The sequence below is a fragment of the Artemia sp. Qi Xiang Cuo genome, chromosome 1, assembly GCF_049724085.1.
Source record: "Artemia sp. Qi Xiang Cuo chromosome 1, ASM4972408v1, whole genome shotgun sequence".
Taxonomy (NCBI): domain Eukaryota; kingdom Metazoa; phylum Arthropoda; class Branchiopoda; order Anostraca; family Artemiidae; genus Artemia; species Artemia sp. Qi Xiang Cuo.
The window spans coordinates 96350772-96372645 of record NC_142794.1 but is presented as its reverse complement, the minus strand read 5'-3'; the positions used below and the strand labels follow the sequence as shown (position 1 = coordinate 96372645).

Genomic DNA, 21874 nt, shown 5'->3' with positions numbered 1-21874 from the left:
AAAAGAATAACCTTGAAATGTGAACACAAAGTGTTTTGAAAGGGAGATGATATTTGAGCGAGACAAAACCATGATTGAAAACAAAGAATAGGCAAATTTAAATTTATCATGATAATCATAGGCAGGGCAATAGAAAAGCTTAATTAAAGAGCAAAGTGGGCTCCTTCTTATTTATTTATTCTTCTTTTTTTATCAAGGCATTTCGGAGGAATACCAAGGAAACTTCGGAAACGGTTGATTCGATAGGAAAGTAAAAGTTTTAGTGCCCTTTTTAAGACACACACAGACAGACATAAACACACAGACAAACACTCACACACAGACAAATACTCAAACACAGACAAAAACCCTCACACGGAGACAAATAAACACACAGACACTCACAAAGACAGACACTCACTCACACACACACACCCACACACACATATACATACACAAAGACACACACACAAAACACTCACACATACCCACACAAAAACGAGATATAAAAATATCTAACCGTCATAGCAGCGGGGTAGCTCAGTTTCGGTGGGTGATCGCCGGTCACAAGAATGTTTCGAGTTCTTCCATGTCGCCCCTCTTTGAACGTGCCGGAACTCCGAAAGAAATCGAGAAAGAGGATCGCGAAGAAAAGTAACATAAAAGTACCTAGAATAGATATAAACCAAACATTAACACATAGAAAATAACATCATCACGGCAAATTATGGTCATTACTTCTAAATTCCAGAAGGTCCACTTTCTAAGATGAAACAAAGAATCAACACTTTCACCCCCTTAACAAGAATAATGCATGAAAGAATTCAGAAAATACTTATGAAGATTTCAACAAAACCAATGAAATAAAGAGCTAATGGATCGATGTGAACAAGTTGCATTACATATGCCAGCAATAAAATAATGAACGGATACAAGTAGCTCAAAATACACAAGAACGCATAATGTGCGATATTATTTTGCTAGCTATGAACATGCTCTAAATCTAAAAATTAAGAATGAAATAAAGATAGATGTTCAGTTCAAGAGCAATGTCACACGTAGGAGGTTTCAGTATTTATGTCTAGGGTCAAAGAACCTACCAAACTAAAATTACTCCTTTGGTAACTACCAGCGTGCGTAGCTATGTTGGCTTCAGGCGGCTTGGTGCTGCGGTGAGTTGTTAGTAGTAGTAGTAGTAACTACCTGGTCAAACAGTCCATGGTAAGGAACTATAGGTAAGGAGCGATTGGTACAAATAACAACCAAACTAATTGTTCTTTTTAACTGATTAGAAAGAATCAGTTTTGTAAACGTAGAAAATTAATGGAGTTTAAAGTTACATGGGAAAATGTACGAGCATTAAAAATTGGTAATGAATTTTGAAAATAGGAAAAAATACCCACAAAAACCATCATCAAACACACTTCACCTAATTCGACACAGCTGATACACCATCAAATTCAGCAATCAAACGTTTTAAACAGATTTAAATCCCCCATCTGCGCAAATGCAATGTCCTGTATTACTTTTACGATAAGCATAATACCGGTTCCAGAACGTGCTCAGGGGTGAGCGTGCGGGGGGACAGTGTTCTCTGAAGGGGAATGGGGGACGGAGCTTGCTCTTGGAAAGCGTCCTCAGGATCCAGCTCCCTTACTGAAATCCTAAATTTTGCTACCCATCCTTTTTCTGATTACGAAAAAAATCAAATAATTCCAACCTCTCTTTCGTCTTTCATTTAAGCCAATTAAATTAATTATTAATCTTTAAATTAATTAATTAATCTTTAATTTAATTCATCTTTAATTTAAGCAATAAAAGAAGTGACATTAATTATTGTAACAATACTCAAATAACTAAAAAAGAGACGAAGGAGTCTTATTTCTTTCCTCAAGAATGTAAGAAACTCCGTTAGGCAACTTCGAACTCGCTGGTTGAATTTTGTCCGATCCTTAGCTACAAACGCTACATGGACTTCGGATTTGTGGGGGCAGTACTTTTGTCTCCTAATAAAAGCTTGCTTCTCATGGTAGATGGTAATGTGCCAAAAAAGCCTCCCAAATTTTCTTCATTATTGGGTCAAAATTTCAACTTTAGCCAACGGAGAACACAGCTCGATGTGTCAGCTTAAAGCATTGAACATAAAGATAAAATTATCTTTACAAAGTCTGGCAACAATGGTGAAACTTTATCATAGGCTTAAATCTTCATTATTTTGGAACAACCAAAAAGAAAATCGAAGAAATCTCGGCTTTCACGTATGAGTCGATGGAGCCTGGGGACGAAAAAATATTTTTCATGTTGGTATCTTTGGTGCTTCACCAATGTTGACTGCACTCTTAAAGTCTTTCGACATAATGCTATAAAACTCAAGGGGTAAAGCGTGGGGTTAAAGCCTTCATTTGAAAGATTTTTTTTATAAAGCAATTTAGATCTACTTTTATGAGAAACAGTACCTATTTGAGAACAGAAGAAAATCAATAGATTAATTTTGGTAGCAAATTTTGGCTTTCATAACTTTCAGGCAGTAAAAAATGTGTTAGATCAATCCACCTTCAACTGTCTTAAAACAAACTAAAGTAAGAAGACCTTCCGGGCATGTACTCCCTGAAATTACACAATGCAAACAATGGTCGGAGGATTAATTATCATAGCAGGGAAAGATAAAGGTTCAAGAAAATAATTTGCTTGCTTATTTGAAATAAAGAGTTCCGTCCATTTTAAATTGGCTTGGTTCTGACTCGGAGTTTCACTCTCTGTTATTTAGATTAAAAACAAAAAAAATATCAACCGTTGAAAGTACTTCGGACGGAGAAACCTTAAGATGCAAGGCTAGTGGATGTCATCTCGATCACAAGAGATGAAATAAAATCATATATGATAGATATTAGCGCCTAACCAACTACATGAAAAGTAATTACTCATACTTTTTAGTCCCAGCCTGTATCTCTGTGTGCGCTTCCATTATACGGCACCCTTTCCACTGTTCCCACTTATTTCATATTTCAAACCCCAAACCGAAAAAAAAACACAAAATATAAAAATAAACACCATAGGATATATAGGCTAGTCTACCTACATTTTGGAACACACGAGGAATTTTTCAAAGTCCCTCCTTTTCTTCATTTCTTTTATCTATCACTTTGATTGCTCATTAGGGGAGTCTTTCGGGGGGGGGGGGGGAAAGGGCGTGGAGAAGGGAATTATTCACCGGGGAATCGCACTTTCGGGGAAATTTTCCAGGGAAATCCGCCTAGAGCCCACTATATTATGAAAACAGGTTTATCACTAGAAAGCAGGGTGTATTTTGAAGTTATTCACCTTTTCCATTCGTGATGATTTCATGCTAAAATAGTTTTCTAAGCCATCTTCTCTTTCCATTGATATTGTCGACTCACGGTTTTCTGAATTTCCCGTAAAGCCGAAAACAGCCATTAAACTTAATTTTTGTCAGTTAAATATGTTTTTTTTGCCTCTACTATAAAGTCAAGTAACTTTTTGCTCTTCTCGTGAACTTTTAACGCCTTGAGTAAGATTGGTGAACTTGAGACCTTCCTGGCTTTCCATTCTTTTTTTTTATGCGCTAAAAATTCTGAGGTTTTGTTATCTTTCGGGACAAAATTAGGAGTCGGGTGGTGTTTTCAGAGACCATCAGGTTTCATTTGTTGTTGCATTATTTCATCAAATTTTTTCATAGCCAAATCAGTGAGTTCTTTTGTTGTTGTTTTTTCGCAGAAACCAAATCCAAGCTGGCAATGGAAAGAATTTCTGAATAGAATTTCGTTACCACTAAATTCATATTATATTCAGATCTTTTAAACTGACAACTTTAAAAAACTAGTAATTCAGAATGTAATATTTTATTTTGTTATCAATAATTTCAAGAAATAAATAGAGCTTTTGAAAATCTGGAAGTCATTATTTTCACTAGTCTATTGAAAAAAATTGGTTGCGAGATAAAAGAGTGGTCAACTCTCAAATCATTTCCTACTGTAGCTGATATATGCGAAAATTTTCCCTAGCACAAATTATTTGCCAGCTTTGCTATCCATTTGATTGTCGCGATCAGCACTTTTCAAACATTTCTTGGTAAAGAAATCAAAGTAAGGAGCGATTTCAGCTAATAGTAACCGAAACTTTATAAAAGAGGTTTTTGTAACAATATATACATAAAAAAGTTGGCTGTTGTGGACGTTAAAATATGTTGTGTCATGATTGACGCCCCTTCCATAAGATTGTATTTGTAAAAGTAATTTTAATTTGTTTAAACTGTTAAACTTTAATGGAGATTCTTGTTTTGTTTTTTTCTAAATGGCTTCATCGAATCATTTTTCAAATTTTGTATTCCAACAAGAATATAATAGAGCTCAGTGACATCAATTCAGAAAAATATAAAAGGGCGGGGGGCAATTTTGGTCCTTCTTTTTCAATGTTTTCGATGAAAATATTAAAAGAGCTATTTTCGCCTAAAATACCAAACAAGACATTTTCGAAATCTTTTTAAATCCTACGAGTTATTAACCCAAGACACTTTTACTAGACTTTTAACATCAATAACAGCACTCCTATATGCCTTAGTATCTTGTATTGATCCTGCCAGTCTTCGGTTTACAATAACATAATGACTATCTATCTTTATATAGTTTTAAACTATCAATATAGAATTATAGCGTCAATGTAGTAAACTATCAATATAGTATTCAACTGTTCTTGGAAAGTTTCTCAAAAATTCTCGTCCTGGAGTCTACCAACATCATAACTTCCCGGGAAGTAGTTACCCTTCCAAAATTTCAGCTTTAAATTAACCCAAGACACTTTTACTAGACTTTTAACATCAATAACAGCACTCCTATATGCCTTAGTATCTTGTATTGATCCTGCCAGTCTTCGGTTTACTATAACATAATGAATGAGGTTTGCTGTCTTACTATCACGTGAATACCATGTTAATTTATGAGCCATTTTATGACCAAACACCATACTGGTTATAACTAGATTGTTATACCTACAAAATTGCAAAAGTCTGTATCCATTACTGTTTTCTTTTCCTACCCCAAATTTACCTAGGCTAGTATACCATCTATCCTTATTTCTACCGACCTGGGCGTTAAAATCTCCTAGTAAAAACATAATATTTCTACCTGGGACCCAGTCTATTTGCTCGTGTAACTGTAAGTAAAATTCATCTGAGTCACTCCGTCAGTCGGTTCTACTGGGGAATATACTACTATAACTGATACCTTGAACTTTTTAGTCATAAAATAAGCAATTAGTATTCTATTATTAATACCTTCCCAGCCTAAACAAGACTTAGCAGCTTCCTTCTTCATCATGAGCCCTACTCCCTGTCTATGTACCCCATCCTTCCTGCCTGAGTAAACAAATTCTGTATCACCTAATTTCATACTTCCTACCCTTGGGATATGAGATTCTGAAACTCCTAACTCCAGTTCGAATCGTCTGAATTCGTCAGTCAAAATGTCGATACGATAGTCATTTTTAACGTCGTAATATTCCAATTTTCATTGTCTTTAAATCATTGAGATTATTTTTGCCTCAGGAAAAACAATGATCCCGGATACCAGTGCAGGACAGGGATCACATATCTTTTCAAGTCTACACAGAAGTGCTTAATCCGGCACTTAAGTCGAAATCCTGCACACACAATCTCAAGCCTATAGCCTCCGATTCATTGTATATTCATACCTACAAATATTATGCTACTACGGGGAGGCAGCCCATAGGAGATAAATTAGCTAGGAAGAGGTTTTTCACCCCGAAAATGCCCATCAAAACAGACCAAGCCCAGAAGAACTGTCCATTAATCAGAATCCCGTGCGAATGCTGTATTGTTTACTAGGCTATAGTTTCTTCGAGGGGCGCCACTCCTTAAGTGGGAATAGAGTTGACCGCAAGATCCCTAGTCTTGCAGGTACCCCGAAAGTGTCGAGGCAGCCCTTTGCAGAGGCCGTTGTCCATAGATCTGGATCTTACATTCTGCCGCAGTTGGTGCTCCCGCGATGGTGTTCTGCATCACCATGCAATTTAACCCATTACTAGGAGTAGGTGAAAAGAAAAATGCGCCTAGACAGTTAATTTCTTTTTTGTGTGCCAATCATACAACACGTACTTTGGCTAGTTATACATAAAAGAAAAAATATTATAGTACCTTCTGTACTTATAATCATATGTTCTGCTTATATATATAATTTTGTTATTTGTTTATTATAAGAGAAAATAATAGCAAACAATTAACTATCGTTATAGATAACTGAGATAAGAACACAATCTGTCCTTAGCGGCTAGTCACCCCCCCCCCCAAAAAAAAAACATTGACCCCAGATGGCAAAATCAAGAATTGCTTTTTTTGGTAAATGTCCTTAGCTACGCAGCAAGTGTCAGTAGATATTGTTCGGGGGGAGAAGGATTGACCTGAGTAATTTTATAGAATTGGAGGTAGAACGATTCAAACTATTAACGTCAGAAGAAGCATTAAATTGTTTTCCAGATAGTATACTATTGCTGACTCAAGGTGGGAGCAAGGAAAAGCTAATAATAAAAATTTGGACTTAAAGTTTGAAGGGATGCAAAAATCACTAAGTTTCATGCAGAGCAAGGTGATGGCTAACGCGCTACGGGTGACCACAAGGCTGGGGATCTTATGGTGAACTTTATTCCAAGAAAGCTCCAGTATACAAGATGACGCATGTGATACAGATTAAAAGCTTGGCTACAGCATTCCCGGTTTTATGTGATGCGACGAGAATTAAGCCCTCGTCGAAAAGTGATCTAGCTACCATCATATCAAGAAGACAAGACCTAAATATTGACGGGTGGAACCTGTACTCGATAAAATGCCCTCTGACACAAGCTTTTATAGCTGAAGAATTTCATTTTTAAAATCGTGACATCCTGATCATTTCTGAAACGAGACTGGGAGAAGATGGCGTCCCTGAAAAGATCATCAGGCTCTTGAAATCATACTATGATGGAACCAATGTCCAAATTAGAGTCGATGGTGAGCTTTTGGATTCGGTCCTGATCAAGGAGTATTCGTTAAATCTCCTTCCTCTCACCAACCTTATCAACATCTTCATCGATTGGATTCGTATGACCCTCGGCAAGTAAAAAGGTGTAGAAGTGAGCTCATCCTTCTCCGTTACAGATCATGACTATGCTGATGATGTGGCCATACTTGTAGAGCCTGTTGCAGATACCCAGACAATAATCAACAAAGTAGCAAACAGAGCAATCCCAACTGACCCCCAAATAAAGCTACCGGAGATGAAAACTAGACTGACGGCTGGAACGGATGACACCCCTGTGATCTTAAATGGTAGTCAAACTAAGGACGTCCAGTCATTCAAATAAATTGGCTCAATGGTAAACGCAATTAGGAATCCTCAGAAGAGATTCGGAGTCACTTATCCTCAGCATGGAACGTTTTTCTGCAGCTGAACAACTCCCTTTGGAAACTCATCAAAATCTCACTACGTACAAAGCGCCGAGTCTACAAAGTCATGGTACTCTCTGTTCTTCTCTAAAGGTGTGAAACACGGTCTAGGAAAGCAGCGGAAGCGTTTGACTTGAACACATTCTATCGCAAATGCCTTTCATGCATATTAGCCATTCGCATTTCACACAGAGTCTCGAACAACGAAATCAGGAAAAGATGTGGGAATTGAACACTTGTCTCTGATGGTGTCGAAATGTGGTTTCTGAGGTGGTCTGGTCACATCATGCGGAGATTAGATGAACATACAAGAAAAAAATGCATCAAATGCCTTCAACTAGCAGCACGGAAGAAGAAAGTAGAAGGACAGAAGAAAATGTGGCTCACGACATTCAAGTCCAACCTTGAGACTATTAGAGACAAGCGATAATTTGTGTGACGTTGTGACCGTCACTGGCTTAAGATCATGAAATCTGCCACCCTTGAGCAAAATCTCCGGAGATAAGCATGTCGTCGTTTGCTGTGCGTCACGATGAACCTGGATGTGGCTTGAATATGCAACAAGTGCAAGAACATTAAATATAAAATATAATTACTAGCATAATGGGGAGGTGCGTGTTTAGACCCAAATATAAAAAGTAGTCTCTGAAGAGAGTGAATAATGTATGAACAAAGCAAAGTTTTAGGTTTTACGACAAATAACTGCCTTTAGCGAAACAAAAAGTAAAAAAAAAGAAATACTGAAAAATCACGACAAAACTTTGTTAAACTAAACAAAAACAAAAATTATAAAATTTGATAGTTTTTGTTTCATTAAATCACAAAGGTTCTGCCAAGACCGAAAAAAAGGTTATCGATTCATCCCATCCAGATTCATTAAAATTTCAGTCTCATTCGACTTCGTTATTATTTTTATGTTTAGACTTCTGTCCAATATTTAAATGTTGTTTTTTTGTTGCATTTTTTTTGGTAATCTTCATCCGTATTTTACTAGCCTATTTGACAATTGACTCAAAAATAAAAACAACTGGATAAAAACCTTCGGTTGCTTCTTTTGCCCACAACTTGATTCAGCTTTCTATCTACGCATTCTGTCAGTTCTGTCCAGTCTGCATGTAAGCCACATTTCCATCCGACAGAAAAGCGACTAAAAAGCCAAATTTCACGATGTTTTCCTGGTCTTAGGCAGTCACATCTTTTTCTTTCGTGCTGACAAGCACATGGTCGTTCAAGATCCAAGTCTTTTACCAAGTGTCTTCCAAATCTGAAAAAGAAAAACCTAATATATCACAAAGCCCAAAAATCCCTTATCCAATTACATATATTATGCTTGGGATTGAAAAGAGATAATGCAATAAAAAAAAAAAATTGGAAGTGGATGGCTACTAAAATTATGAAGCAAAAAAGAAAACAGATAAAAGAGCCGAAAAATTAAACTAAAATTAAAAAACAAAACCAAAAATTTGAACCCAAAAGATGATAGGAATCACTAATAAATTACATATTTCCTGTTTGAAATTAAACCCTAGGTTTATTTTTCTATATAGGTTTTGTGAATGTTAATTAGTGTATGCTGAAATAGCTTTTAAACTGAATTAATTTTGTTGGCAGAAAAAATGACTAAATAAAGCAAATCTATTATAAGAAATTACAAGCATTAGTTTCTGTTTCTAGTTGCATGTTTTTCCGTCGGCTCAAGTGAATGTTGTGGTCTCCAAAATGCTGTTTGCTATACAGTATTGAGCATATTTTGTCAGAATCCTTCCACAAAGAAGAGCCTTCGAGCCTAATTCCTGATTATAAAGGAATGCATCAAGAGGCTGTTTCATCTCCTAGTAAATTTAAATGCGTATTAGCTTCATGCCTGCAAACGTTGACGGTTTAAGAGTTTTAATGTGGAGACGGCTTGTAAATCAAACCATATGCTAATGATATGCAGCCGCTAAGCCATAACAGAAAAGCCAAATGGCATTTGCGCCATTTTGGCACTTTTTTTTTGTCAGTTGCGAATTGAATTTTTCGAACCAGAGCCTTTTTTAGGGGGAAAATCGTTCATTTGGCGCATTTTCACTAGGAAAATGGAGCTTTCGGTGCATTTTCACATTTAGGCGGTGCAACTTTAGACTAAGCAACTGGCAACATTGAGCCAAAGTGACCTTAGCCTCTTGAAATCTTTCTCTTCCTTGCATTTAACAATAATTTAGTGGATAAGCTTCAACATACTGGCATACCAAGTCAAATGAATAACCTCAATGAAGCTCTGTATATGAGAATTTAATTTTCTGTCATTACTTTTTTCCTTTCTTCCTGGACCAGGCTTCAAATTATTTTCGTATAGTGTATGCAATGATTTTTGTGTTGTTTTCTGTTTTTATTCATTTGAACATCATTTGTACTATCTGGTGTTGTTTTCGACTTTATAGTGTCAAAAATTTTAAAAAATAGATAGATTTTCAAATGGGAAAAATTGTGCAAACCGCAGACCTGACGTATGTTTTATTCAAATGGCACACATATTTTGAACACATTGGCATATGAAAAGTGTGTTAAATCACCCCAGTTAGAACAAATACTAAATAAGAAGCATTAATTATTATGTCCTATACAAGAAAATTGCTTAGACAACAGACCATATCAGGAATCAAATTGCATTCTTAAAATTTTGATTGAATGCGTTTTGGAGAATGATAGACTTTGGGGAGGGGGGGGCTGGTTACCCTCCATCAAGTATTCCCTCGGCTTTTGTTGTATATTTCCAACCTCTGGAAGTGTTTGGGATGTGTTTTGGGAAATAATACACTTAGGGGGAGGGGTGGTCACACTTCTAGAAATGTTTCCGAATTCGGATATGCCAAAAGTTATCTGTTTTCTTCTATTTTGCAAAATATCGTCTATATTTCCCTCCATGGACTAATAATTCTTTTCTTGTGAAAAACTGGAGTAATTCTCATAAGAAGTCTTTTTTAGAAAAGCAAAGGTGTTTTCCACTCTAGAAACAAGATTGGTTTCAAGCGAGTGGAAATGAGACTGAATTCACAATCCCGATTGTCAGTAGAAAAGTATTTTCTTGATCTAGATTGCCAATGGAAAGGAAGGATTTTTGTGTTACAATTAGATTTGAGTGTGAAAACGCCCCAACATTGACGAAGTAACTTTTGTTTCTTCTTTTAAATTGATAGGATTTTCTTTATTAGCGTCTTGTCTTCATTGATGCTTGTTACTGTTATTTGTGCACATTTTGTTATATGTTTTTTTCCTCCGTCTTTTAGTTGTAAGGCAGGTTTTCAACAGGTGAATAATAATTATGTTATTTTTTTTAACTAAACAAAAATCATAATTCAAGAGTCGGGTTTATTAACAACCAATATTAGTTACGGATTAATAAAGATAGTTTTTTAGATGTGAAAGAAACCGAGTGACAGAGGCCATGTACTTCCATATTTTCTGAACTAAAAACATCATTTAAAAAAAGTGTTGGATGCAAAAGAAATCAAGTGCTTGCACTTCTACCAACTCCAACACAAGAATGTATTTGGCATTTATGCCCACTGAACAAAGGCTAATCCGGGATCAAGACGGTTTCCACAGGGTAGGGATAGTGGGTTTGAAAACCACCACCCCCCCCCCACCCCAAATGTTTGTTCGACTCGTAAAAACCTAATACAAATGCATATAAGCAGATTTTTGACTCGTTTAAAAAAAAATTATTCCCCCCCCCCTTCCAAGAAAACAAAATTCTGGAAGACGGCCTTGTCCAGGATTAAGGTTTTTTTTCAGAAATAGTATTTGTTATGTACTGCTAAATACAAATGATGATATAATAAGAGGTTTGATGATGTTTCATGAAATGGGGCTGGTATAACACCTCACGAAGGTTTATATTTCTCTCGATACAAGCAAAACTGTTCATGAGAAGCAAAACACATTTGAGTTCGTAAGTCAGATCTGAATCCTTTTTTTGTATTGCTTGATTTCGATTAAGTTACTCGAGTTTTCATGCAGCGTATACTGAAACAAATGTAACTAATATGATGGAATGCTGAGGGGGGGGGGGTACTTGAAAATAAGAGAGACTTACATTCTTAAATGTAGCTGACTATTTTCGGACTAAAAATACCAGGTATTGTATTCTTGATGCACATAATTCTTTTGATGCATAGATAGATAAAAAAAAAATTATTCCAAGCCAAAGAACCATAACATAAACAAAAAATCTGAAAAATAAAATAAAATGCACATGAAATTCGAACATAAAAGCGCTCAACTGAAATTATTCTCTGAATTAAGGCTTTATTCACAAATAGAGATTCCAAGAAATAGAAGTCTGGATATCCCAGATATCTCGCAGAAGTACATTTATACCTTCTAAAGAATTTTGTGCTTCATTTACGGACATAGATTAGTACAGATTATCATAAGTATTATCACATCGGACGCGTATACTCGAACGTATCTGAAATGCTTACCCTTTTCCCTCATAGGCTTTTTCGTTCCGTACATTGGTAAGCCACTTGCAGAGAGCTCCCGCCTTTTTTTCCTAGTAGCCCACCCTTCAAGTAAAGTTCTTCCCCTGAACCGTTTAAAAAAAAAAAAATTCTGTATTGAAAAAGCGTTCTAGAACTTTTGACGATAACATGCAAACACTATCGAGTCTGCTATGGCTTCAAGCCTACTATACTTGTAGTTTTAATGTAGACATGCGCCCTTTGAAATAATTATAAACCACTTATTACAAAACCGTGACTGACACACAGCTATCAGTTGGGTTGAGATACAAATATGTATTCTAAAGGTTGTTAATAAAATCAGTAATTAACAAATGACCATTAGCACGATAATGACAAAATAAATAAGAGATTTTTTTCTAATAGAAAAAGGAAAAATCAAGGAAAGTGTTTCTTGAGGGAAAACTGTTTGTTGCTTCTTTACAAGTGGCTTTCCACTAATAAAGCTGCTAGTGCAAGGTCTATGAAAATTGAGCTATAATTATTGATGTACTGACAAATAAAAATACTATCAGATATACTACAATTTAACATATATTTATGTTAAGTTAATATAAACCGCTTATAATGTGTTATAAATGAATATCCTTGAAATTTAAATGACCGAACTACATCAACCAGCAACGATTTGATATAAAATCTATTGAATATACACATAGAGCCTATAGGCCTACCTAAAAAAAAAAAAAAAAAAAAAAAAAAAAAAAAAAAAAAAAAAAAAACTGAAGACAAACTTACATTGAAATACTTACTGAGTCCCTCCAGTTTTCTGAATATGAAGAAACACCATTACGTCATTTCCTCTTATTTCAAAATTAACATTTGCCACATCAAACAAATTCAGCAAGGGATCATCTGAGCTAAGTCTAAGAGAATTAATGAGACTTCTTGAATCTTCAGATATATTTGTAATTTGATTAGTCTGAAATATTAAACGTAGAAAAAGTGGAATAAATAGGGGGAATTTGAAGAGAGTAGAGGGCAGGGACTTCTCTACCTCCCTCCCTTCTGTGCAAGTGCAAATATCTCAGACTGTGAAATACTAAAATTCAGTTAAAAATAAACTCATTGAGTGACAACTTCTATATCAAAGTACAATGCTCGAAATTATCAAATTAGGTTATTACTAAAGGTCCATTTTTTTTTTTTTTTTTTTTATTTTTTTTTTTTTTTTCAAATTAACTTTATTTTTTCCTTAATATTCTTGTTAACAACAAAAATAACAGCGGAAGTCAAACAATTTAAAAACACTTACAAAATTAAATTATTCAAACTTGATTTATTTACAATTTTTCTGGGTCACCATTGTAGTGTTTTACGAAATATGGACCAAATGACTTCAGGTAGCCCTCGGATGAGTGGATCGGCGGTCGTTCCAGCTTTGCTGTATTTTTCTTTATTTCTCTGAGCCTCGTAGAATGTTGAGTTTGGCGCGCCTCAACATCCGTAAGTAGATCGTGGTGTGTTTCAGAGTCGAGGTTTTTTCGTCCAAAGTCCATGACCAGTGTGTGCCTTCTCTCTTTGAGGGACTCCAACTTCAGAACTTTGAGGCTCATCTCATAGTCAACGTAACTACTCCCCAGTATTATTTTGCAGGCCCTTTTCTGCAATCTATGGTCAGTGCGCTGTGCCACACTGGGCAGGCATGTTCAGTGAGCGGTCTAATGTAGCATTTGTAGCATACAACCATGATCTAAGTTTTCATCCCAAAGCGGCGAAGGAAGGCAAAAGATATTAGGAGGAAGGCGGTCTTCGAGACGATTGACGATACGTGGGTGTTCCATTTCAGATCGGCATCCAGGTGGACACCCAGGATCTTCACCGTTTTTACAGCCTTCGGCCCACCGCATGGCGGGTCTGGAACTGGCCATTTAAGGAAATTAACCCCAAATAGGACCGTTTTTTCCTGGCGGAGTATAAGGTTCACTTAGTTTGTTTCATCCTCGATTTTTCGCATTACTGTTAGGATTGGGTCTGGCTGTATGCTCTGTGAGAAAAGTCTAAGGAGAAGGGTGGAGAGATCGTCAGCGAATCTGTAGCGTACCATAATTTCGCGCAAAAGTTTGTTGATCCCAATAAGGAAGGCTAAAGGGCCTATCTTCGACCCTTGTGCTGCACCGCAGGTCAGCTCCCTGATGTTTGACGTTTCGCCATTGAGAAGTTGTACTTTCTGTTTGTGGTTCGTCAGGAAACTGCCAACCAGTCGCAACACAATTTGTCTTGCTCCAAGGTAAGTTGCCTCGTCGATAACAACTGAGTGGTCGAGTAAGTCAAACGCTTTCACGAAGTCCGCGATGATGCAGTCAATATAAGCACCGTCAATCTCCAGATGCTCCAGGATGTCTCTGATGAGGCGGATCAGGTAATAAACAGTACCATCACCTGAACGAAAGCCGTACTGCCGAGGATCAAGATTTTCACTAATATCTTCGAAAAGCCATTTGAAGACAATTTCTTCAAGGACTTTTGAGAAAATCGATGTCTTTGAAATGGGTCTTAAGTCACTTGCAGATTCGACGGATGATTTTTTCGGTATAGGAAAGACCACAGCAGTTTTGAATCGTGTCGGGAAGGTTCCCTCACTCAGGCATTGGTTTACTACGGCATTAAACGGTACCACAAGCTCGTTGTTGCATGCTTTGATCAGTTTGATCGGCAGTTCTCCAGGGAATGATGCCTTGGATGCGTCCAGTTTTAAGAAAGCGGTCTGGATGGTTTCTGCTTCAATGACAGGGATTTCAGTAATGCTTGGAAGGTCGGGAAGTGATGTAAGACCAGGGTACTTTGTACAGATTGTAGCAAAGTTGTCATTAATTGTGTTAGCGGTACGTTTCTCCCCTTTTTCGTTCCTTAGTTCAACGTTTTTCTGCTTTCGGCCAAGAATGTTCTGAACCGTGCTATGAAACTTTTTAGAATCGGAAGATAGAAGCTTCTGTACAGTCAAGCGGCCGTGCATACTTTATCTTTCTCACCACTATATTTCGCAACTTATTGGACTCTGCTCTGTTAGAGTTGTACAAGTTATCCCACCTTAGGATAAGCTCTTTTATATCTGCCGTGATCCAGGGTTTCGTTTCATTTCCTACTACCCGTTTCTTTTCTGGAAAATGCTCTTCGAACATTTTCTGAAGTTGGTCGCAGAAGGCATTTGTCATGTCTTCAGCGGACGGTAGTCTGTGAATAGGGGTCCAGTTCTGCAATGTTAGCTTTCCCTTGAAGGCGGGGATTTGTTCATCCCTGATCGGTCGATAGGTTACTTTTTTTTTAATTACCTTTCCCCGTGACGAATGCGTCGGTCTCCAGGTCACTGTTAGGTGATCACTTAACCCGATGCTTGCTGTGATTTCTGGCTCGTTGTAGTACTGTTCGAGGTTAGTGAAGACCATTGTTTAGTAGGTTACTGCCGCGGGTTGGAGACTTCACCACTTGTTTCAGTGATAGGCTGGACTCTATCCAGGAAGGCTTAATATCATTGAAGTCTCCGCATATCACAATACCGGCAAAGGGATATTTACTCCGGAGGTGGCCGACGGAGTATTGTAGATAGTTGACTACAGTCTTCCTGAATGGGGCTTTGGGTGAGTAGTAGACGATTCCAAAGTTTAGGGATGACAATCCCCTTGGTAGGAAACGTGGTCTTACCCAGACCCACAGCACTTCGAGTTCTGGGGATTTGGGTATTGGAGGATCGAGTATTCGGCTGGGCGTATCGTTCCGGCAGATAAGACCAACTCCTCCACCGTGGCTGATTTCTTCTTTTTTTTTCGTCTGCTGACTTCCGAGGTAATATGTATGCATTGTAGCCATCGAGGCTGAGTATACTGCTATTTGTAAGCCAAGTTTCAATCTTTTTACCTCGCATTAAGACAGGCCACATCGATCTGTTTACCTCGCATTAAGATGTCCAGTTCCTCGATTTTGTTCGTTATTGACCGGACGTTCGACAGCAATATAGAGGGAAATTCTGAATTCCGCTTTAATCTTTATTTCCTTTTTACAAGATCAGAGGTTTGGGTCCTTACCGCGTGACAGTTACTTGTCTGTGCCGGCGGAAGGACTTTCTTGTAATACGTCATCCAGGACTGATGTTCATTATCACTTGGTAGGTATGAAGGAGCGTTTGCTGTTTGTGGTAGAGTTGAAGTTAGACTTGGAGGTGGTGGGTTCAGGCGGTAAAGGTCGAGTATGGATCGTTCTAACAGGTCGTGTTTTTTTGTTTCTACACTAGCGTTTCTAGCAGAGTGGTGGGAGATACAGTAGGTCGGTAAGTATGAGTGTGATTTGTTCTGGAAGTCCTTTGCTCTTGGTAAATACGATTTGGATGGTGGTGATTGGGTTTTGTGTTTTTCGTACCACTCGTTCTTCTCTCTCCTGGTCCTCCTCTCTTCTGGTTGACGGTTGAGGATCTTAAGCAGGTCCATGGTTTTGATGATTCTGGTTGGTGGTTGGTGTTTGCTATGCCAGAGAACCTACTGCTGTAGAAAAAGCGAGTCCGGAAGTGATTGTAGTTGTTGACTGTCGGTGGGTGATGATTCGGGTGCATATAGTTTTTTGAACTTGTTTGTTCCGTGTCTGATCTCATTTTCTGGTAGTTTAGTGCGAGTTTGATTGGGTGACGGAAGTTGCATCGTTGTCCTTTGATGCAACGGACGTCCGCAAACCTCTTACATTTTTCAGGATGCAGTTTTTTGCATTTAGCTGACTTGGCGTTTTGGCAACCATCTTGAGCGGAGTGATGTTCACAAACTGGAGGAGTCTCAACGAGATGAGAGAAACGACACTGGTTGCCCCATCTGCAGTGACCTTTTTTAAAATAAATGCACTCAGTTTCCAAGCCAACTAAGCCCTTTGTCAAGTGACAAATAAGTGCCATGCTCAGTATAAATATAAGAGTGTCATCAGATTAATCCCTCACTTTCCAAAATAATTTAGATAGAGCCCTTGGCTCAGAATAGTTTTGATAACATTCCTTTCCCACCCTGAAGGTTCTGGTTATTTAATACCAAAAAGTTTTTTGTGGATTAGTAAAGGAAAAAATACTGGTGGATTTGGGTCTTAGAAGATCATTAGAGGTTTTATTTTATTCCAGGGAAATGTGATAGTTGTAACGAAATGCTATATATTCCGGCAGGACTTATATTTAAAACATAGTTTATGATCAGTTTTTATATACATATTTAGGAGAAGATTCAAGCTATTAATCAAATTAGAGCCAAACTTGTCACAGCCACAAATTGTGAAATCTATTCTGTGAAAGCGAATTCACATTTTGACAAAATCAAACATGTTTAAGAGTTGGAGAATTTCATTCAAGAAAGGGCAGTCAATACGTTTTTCTATACTCTTTGGTCCAATAAAAAGCAATACATTTTTTTTTATCAATTTGATGGCCGAAAGAAATTTTACAATTCGATGAACATTCCAACATCCTTTCTAAATAATTGATTAAAAGAAACTCTATTCCTAAAAGAAGTTTTTCAAAGATTAAAGGGCTACATTAAACAAAAGACTAGCAGAAATGAATTGAAATAATAATGAAGCATAAAACGAACATAAATTACTATATAACTTAAAGAAACGTATATTACTAAACGAAAAGTAAAGAGCTACGTTAGGCCTAACACAAGCCAATACAAGGTCAATAATAATTTAATTATAAACTATGTTTCAATTTGTCGATAACCAAGATTACTTGAAACATTCACTGAAAGTGTCAACCTAATACCATTAACCATTCCAGAGATATTGAAGATAAGATAAGCCCCTTGAACAACCCAGATGCACTTGGTGTCGTTTGATTAAGTTGAACATCTTTCCAACATACCCTGAAATTTTCTGCATAATACCCAAAGCCGTTCCCGAGATATTGCAGCTACGCCCTTTTAACAGACTTGGATGCAACCAAGGTCTTTTGACTTAGTTCAACATCGCCAGCAACATGCACTGAAAGTTCTAGCTTAATACCCTTCGCTGTTCCTGGGATATTGCACAGATGTTCTTTTGACAATCTGGATACACATAGTGCCTTTTGATTTACTTTTACATCCCCTCACATTTCCCTTAAACCATCAACTTAATAACCAATTCTGTCTCTGAGATGTTGCATCTATGCCATTTTGATAACCTGGATGCTCTTATACTCTTATGATTTACTTCAATAGTAGTAGTAGTACTAGCTGTGGTAGTAATAACCCTGGGAATTTCAACTTAATACTCTTAGTTGTCCCTGAGATGTTACTATACACTATTTTGACAACCTACATACAAATAGTGTCTTCTGATTTAGTTTTACAGCCCCAACAACTTCCCCTAAAATTCTCAACGTCATATCCCCTTTTGTTTCTGATATACTACATATATAAAATTTTGACAGCCTGAATGACCTTAAGCTCTTTCGACTTAGTTCAGTGGTAGCAGTAACCGTAGAAATAGTAACAGCAGTAGAAGTGCCCCTGAAAGTTTTACCTAAATACCCAAAGCCGACCCTGAGATATTACTGATACGCCATTTTGACAACCTGCATTTACCACACTGTCAGCCTACAGCCTTGTTATTGTTTAATTCTTTTAGTACCTCTAGCTCCTCATTGCAAAGATAAATCTACCTTCACTTTAAAACTGCCAATTTTTTTTAATTACCTGAATTTTTTTTCTTTTTTTATTAGAAAAAGCTCTTAGATATGTTATTATTATCATGCTAATGATCATTTGTAAAATATTGATCTTATTAACAGCCTTTAGCATACATATTCATCTCCTAACTTAACTGATAGCCATGCGTCAGTAATGGTTTTGTAACAAATTATTTATATCAAACAGTTCGTGGCAACAAACTGAACTTAAGGAGTGGCCCGGCTCAATAGTAACAAAAACTCTAAAAAACGGAATTTTGATACGAATAGATACATCAAAAGAACCAACTTATGTTGCTGATTACAAATATATAGGTTTCATTAAGTTTAGTCTTACCCATAAAAGGCTACGAGCCTGAGAAAATATGCCCCATTTTCGAAAAAAAGAAAAATGCCCCCTAAAAGTCATAGAATCTTACTGAAAACGACACCATCAGATTCAGCGTATCAGAGAACCCTAATGTAGAGGTTCCAAGCTCTTTTCTGCAAAGACGTGGAATTTTTTATTTTTGCCAGAAGAAAGATCATAAATGAATGTTTTTTTTTTCAGGGGTGATTGTATTAACCCAGTGGTCCCAGAATATCCGGAGAGGACTCATTCGAACGGAAATTAAAACTTCTAGTGTCTTTTTAGTGACCAAAAAGATTGGAGGGTACCTAGGCCCCCTACCACACCGCTTTTTTCTCAAATTTCTCTGATCAAAATTTTGACATAGCTATTTTGTTCAACATAGTCGAAAGGCCGAATAACTATGCCTTTGGAGATATCATGACCCCCATAGCACCTGGGTAAAGGTCTTTAAATTATAAAGCTTGCCCATTGTTTACGTATTGTACTTGTTATTAGGAAGTATGCAGACATTTTTCGGGAGGGGGGGAATTTTCCGCTGGGAGTATTTTCCATGGGAAGCAAAGTTTCAAGGGGGTGATTTTCTTTAGGGGAAATTTTGCACTAGGGGCATTTGCCTGAAATCCCATACGAATTTCTTTTTATGTCTTACTTTCTCATTGCCGATTCAATTTTACGTAAGGAGATGTTAAGGGCAATTGTCTGGGGTAAATTTTCACCAGGATTGAATTGCCTATAGAATGTACCTGTGGGGAGGAGGGATTTTTCCGTGAAGGTAGAGAAGGATTTCCTGGTGTTATTTAGAATAACCGCCGGAAATTAAATAAAAAAATTAAGTTTTTAAACTTAAAGTCAGGAGCAACATTAAAACTTAAAACGAACAGAAACCATTACGTTTATGAGGGGGGTTGCTCCTCCTCATCACTTCGTTCTTTACGCTAAAGTTTTAGTCCCAATTCTTTAAGAACCAATTCTGAAACACAAAGCTCGTTTAATCAGAACAACAAGAAGCTTTGTTTGAAAGTACTTAAAAACTTTAGCTTAAAGAGCGAGGTGTTGTGGAGGAGCAGTCCCCTTCATATACGTAATAATTTCTGTTCGTTTTAAGTTTTAATGTTGCTCCTTCAGTTGAAAAAACTTGCTATTTAATCATTGTCAAAACATTACGTTTACTTTTACTATTTTACTATTTACTATCACTAAACATTCCTATTACGTTTATGAGGGGGGTTGCTCCTCCTCAACACCTCGTTCTTTACGCTAAAGTTTTAGTCCCAATTCTTTAAGAACCAATTCTGAAACACAAGGTTCGTTTAATCAGAACAACAAGAAGCTTTGTTTGAAAGTACTTAAAAACTTCAGCGTAAAGAGCGAGGTGTTGAGGAGGAGCAGTCCCCTTCATATACGTAATAATTTCTGTTCGTTTTAAGTTTTAAAGTTGCTCCTTCAGTTGAAAAAACTTGCTATTTAATCATTGTCAAAACATTACGTTTACTTTTACTATTTTACTATTTACTATCACTAAACATTCCTATTACGTTTATGAGGGGGGTTGCTCCTCCTCAACACCTCGTTCTTTACGCTAAAGTTTTAGTCCCAATTCTTTAAGAACCAATTCTGAAACACAAGGTTCGTTTAATCAGAACAACAACAAGCTTTGTTTGAAAGTACTTAAAAACTTTAGCGTAAAGAGCGAGGTGTTGAGGACGAGCAGCCTCCTTCATATACGAAATAATTTCTGTTCGTTTTAAGTTTTAGTGTTGCTCCTTCAGATGAAAAAACTTCCTATTTAATCATTGTCAAAACTGAAAATCTTTTTTCTCTGATTCTTTAGGCGTTGCCATAATGGCGTTCCATTTACACATTTAAAATTGGTCTGCTAACCAAAAGTGTATTTAGAGAGTACATTTTAAATAATTTAAAAGATTGAGTGTCAACGGCTAGAGTTTTCTTATGATGAGCAACAAAATCAGATATCAAATCAGTAAGATTATAACTGTTGCCTTGTATTATCACTTGATTTGAACAGTATTGCAATCATACTGATAATTTAAGAATTGATATATTAACAATAACTAACGATATATAAACGATATAACATTGATAATTAACAATACCGATAATTTAACTATCTTTCACTTTTTTAACGATAGGAGACTGAAAGTAAATCCACTATTTAGGAACTCATTTATAATCAAACTCATTAAAGCTCTTTTTCCAGACAATTGGTCTTTTGGTAATGGACTATGTTGTAATTCTGTGTTTTGAATAGCAATTTTGAAATTAACATAAGAAATAACATTCCTTTTGTTAGTATGATGAGGGAGAGGACTTAGAAATTTCAAGGATAAGACAAGGTAATAAAAAAAAAAAACGAATATCAGCAATTGTCACACTTCCAATGGGCATAGTACATTGAATCTGTCTGGATGGCTGGTATGGGGCGTATCTTCCCCCATACTCCCATACCCTATGGATAAAATGAGCCTTAATAGCCTGGGGAAAGACGTAGAATGCTAGCTCGAGTTAACATACCTTTAAATCACTTTTGGAGCAATATCTATTGCTACAATGAGACCCAATTATAATAACAAGGATTGAGAGTCCAACACATAAAATTACGAAAAATCGTATTTGCAAGGCATATCCACACAAACTCATTTTCCAAGTGCTAGACGAATAGAATATTGAATCAGTTGCGTTGTCATCAAGTTTAATGCCTGAGGTTGATGCTCTACCTTCTTTTCTCTCAGCATCCAACATTATAACCATTTGAACTCATTTCTTTCTAGGCCCATCTGACAAGTTTCTCTATAAGGAAAAACCTCGTATAAGCAAGAGATAAATACAAATCTGAACAACAAAAACTGCAGTAAATGAATTAAATGATGTTTATGCAGAACCTACTTAAAAATTTTCGGACATCCACCACATGGCTAATATGGGAGTAAAGTTCA

At 36.8% G+C, this 21874-nt stretch overlaps 1 protein-coding gene across 2 annotated transcripts in view; it reads right to left on the bottom strand.

The window, feature by feature from the left end:
* LOC148956963 (heparan-sulfate 6-O-sulfotransferase 2-like) overlaps positions 1–21874 on the bottom strand; it is a 43296-nt gene that overhangs the window by 5984 nt on the left and 15438 nt on the right. For both annotated transcript variants that reach the window (XM_089087955.1, XM_089087949.1), the window contains exons 2-5: positions 21453–21728; positions 12690–12859; positions 8472–8696; positions 500–648 (exon numbers count right to left, since the gene is read on the bottom strand). In XM_089087955.1, coding sequence (XP_088944081.1) covers positions 500–648; positions 8472–8696; positions 12690–12859; positions 21453–21689 — 781 coding nt within the window. In that variant the 5' untranslated portion in view covers positions 21690–21728. The remainder of the gene's footprint in view (positions 1–499; positions 649–8471; positions 8697–12689; positions 12860–21452; positions 21729–21874) is intronic.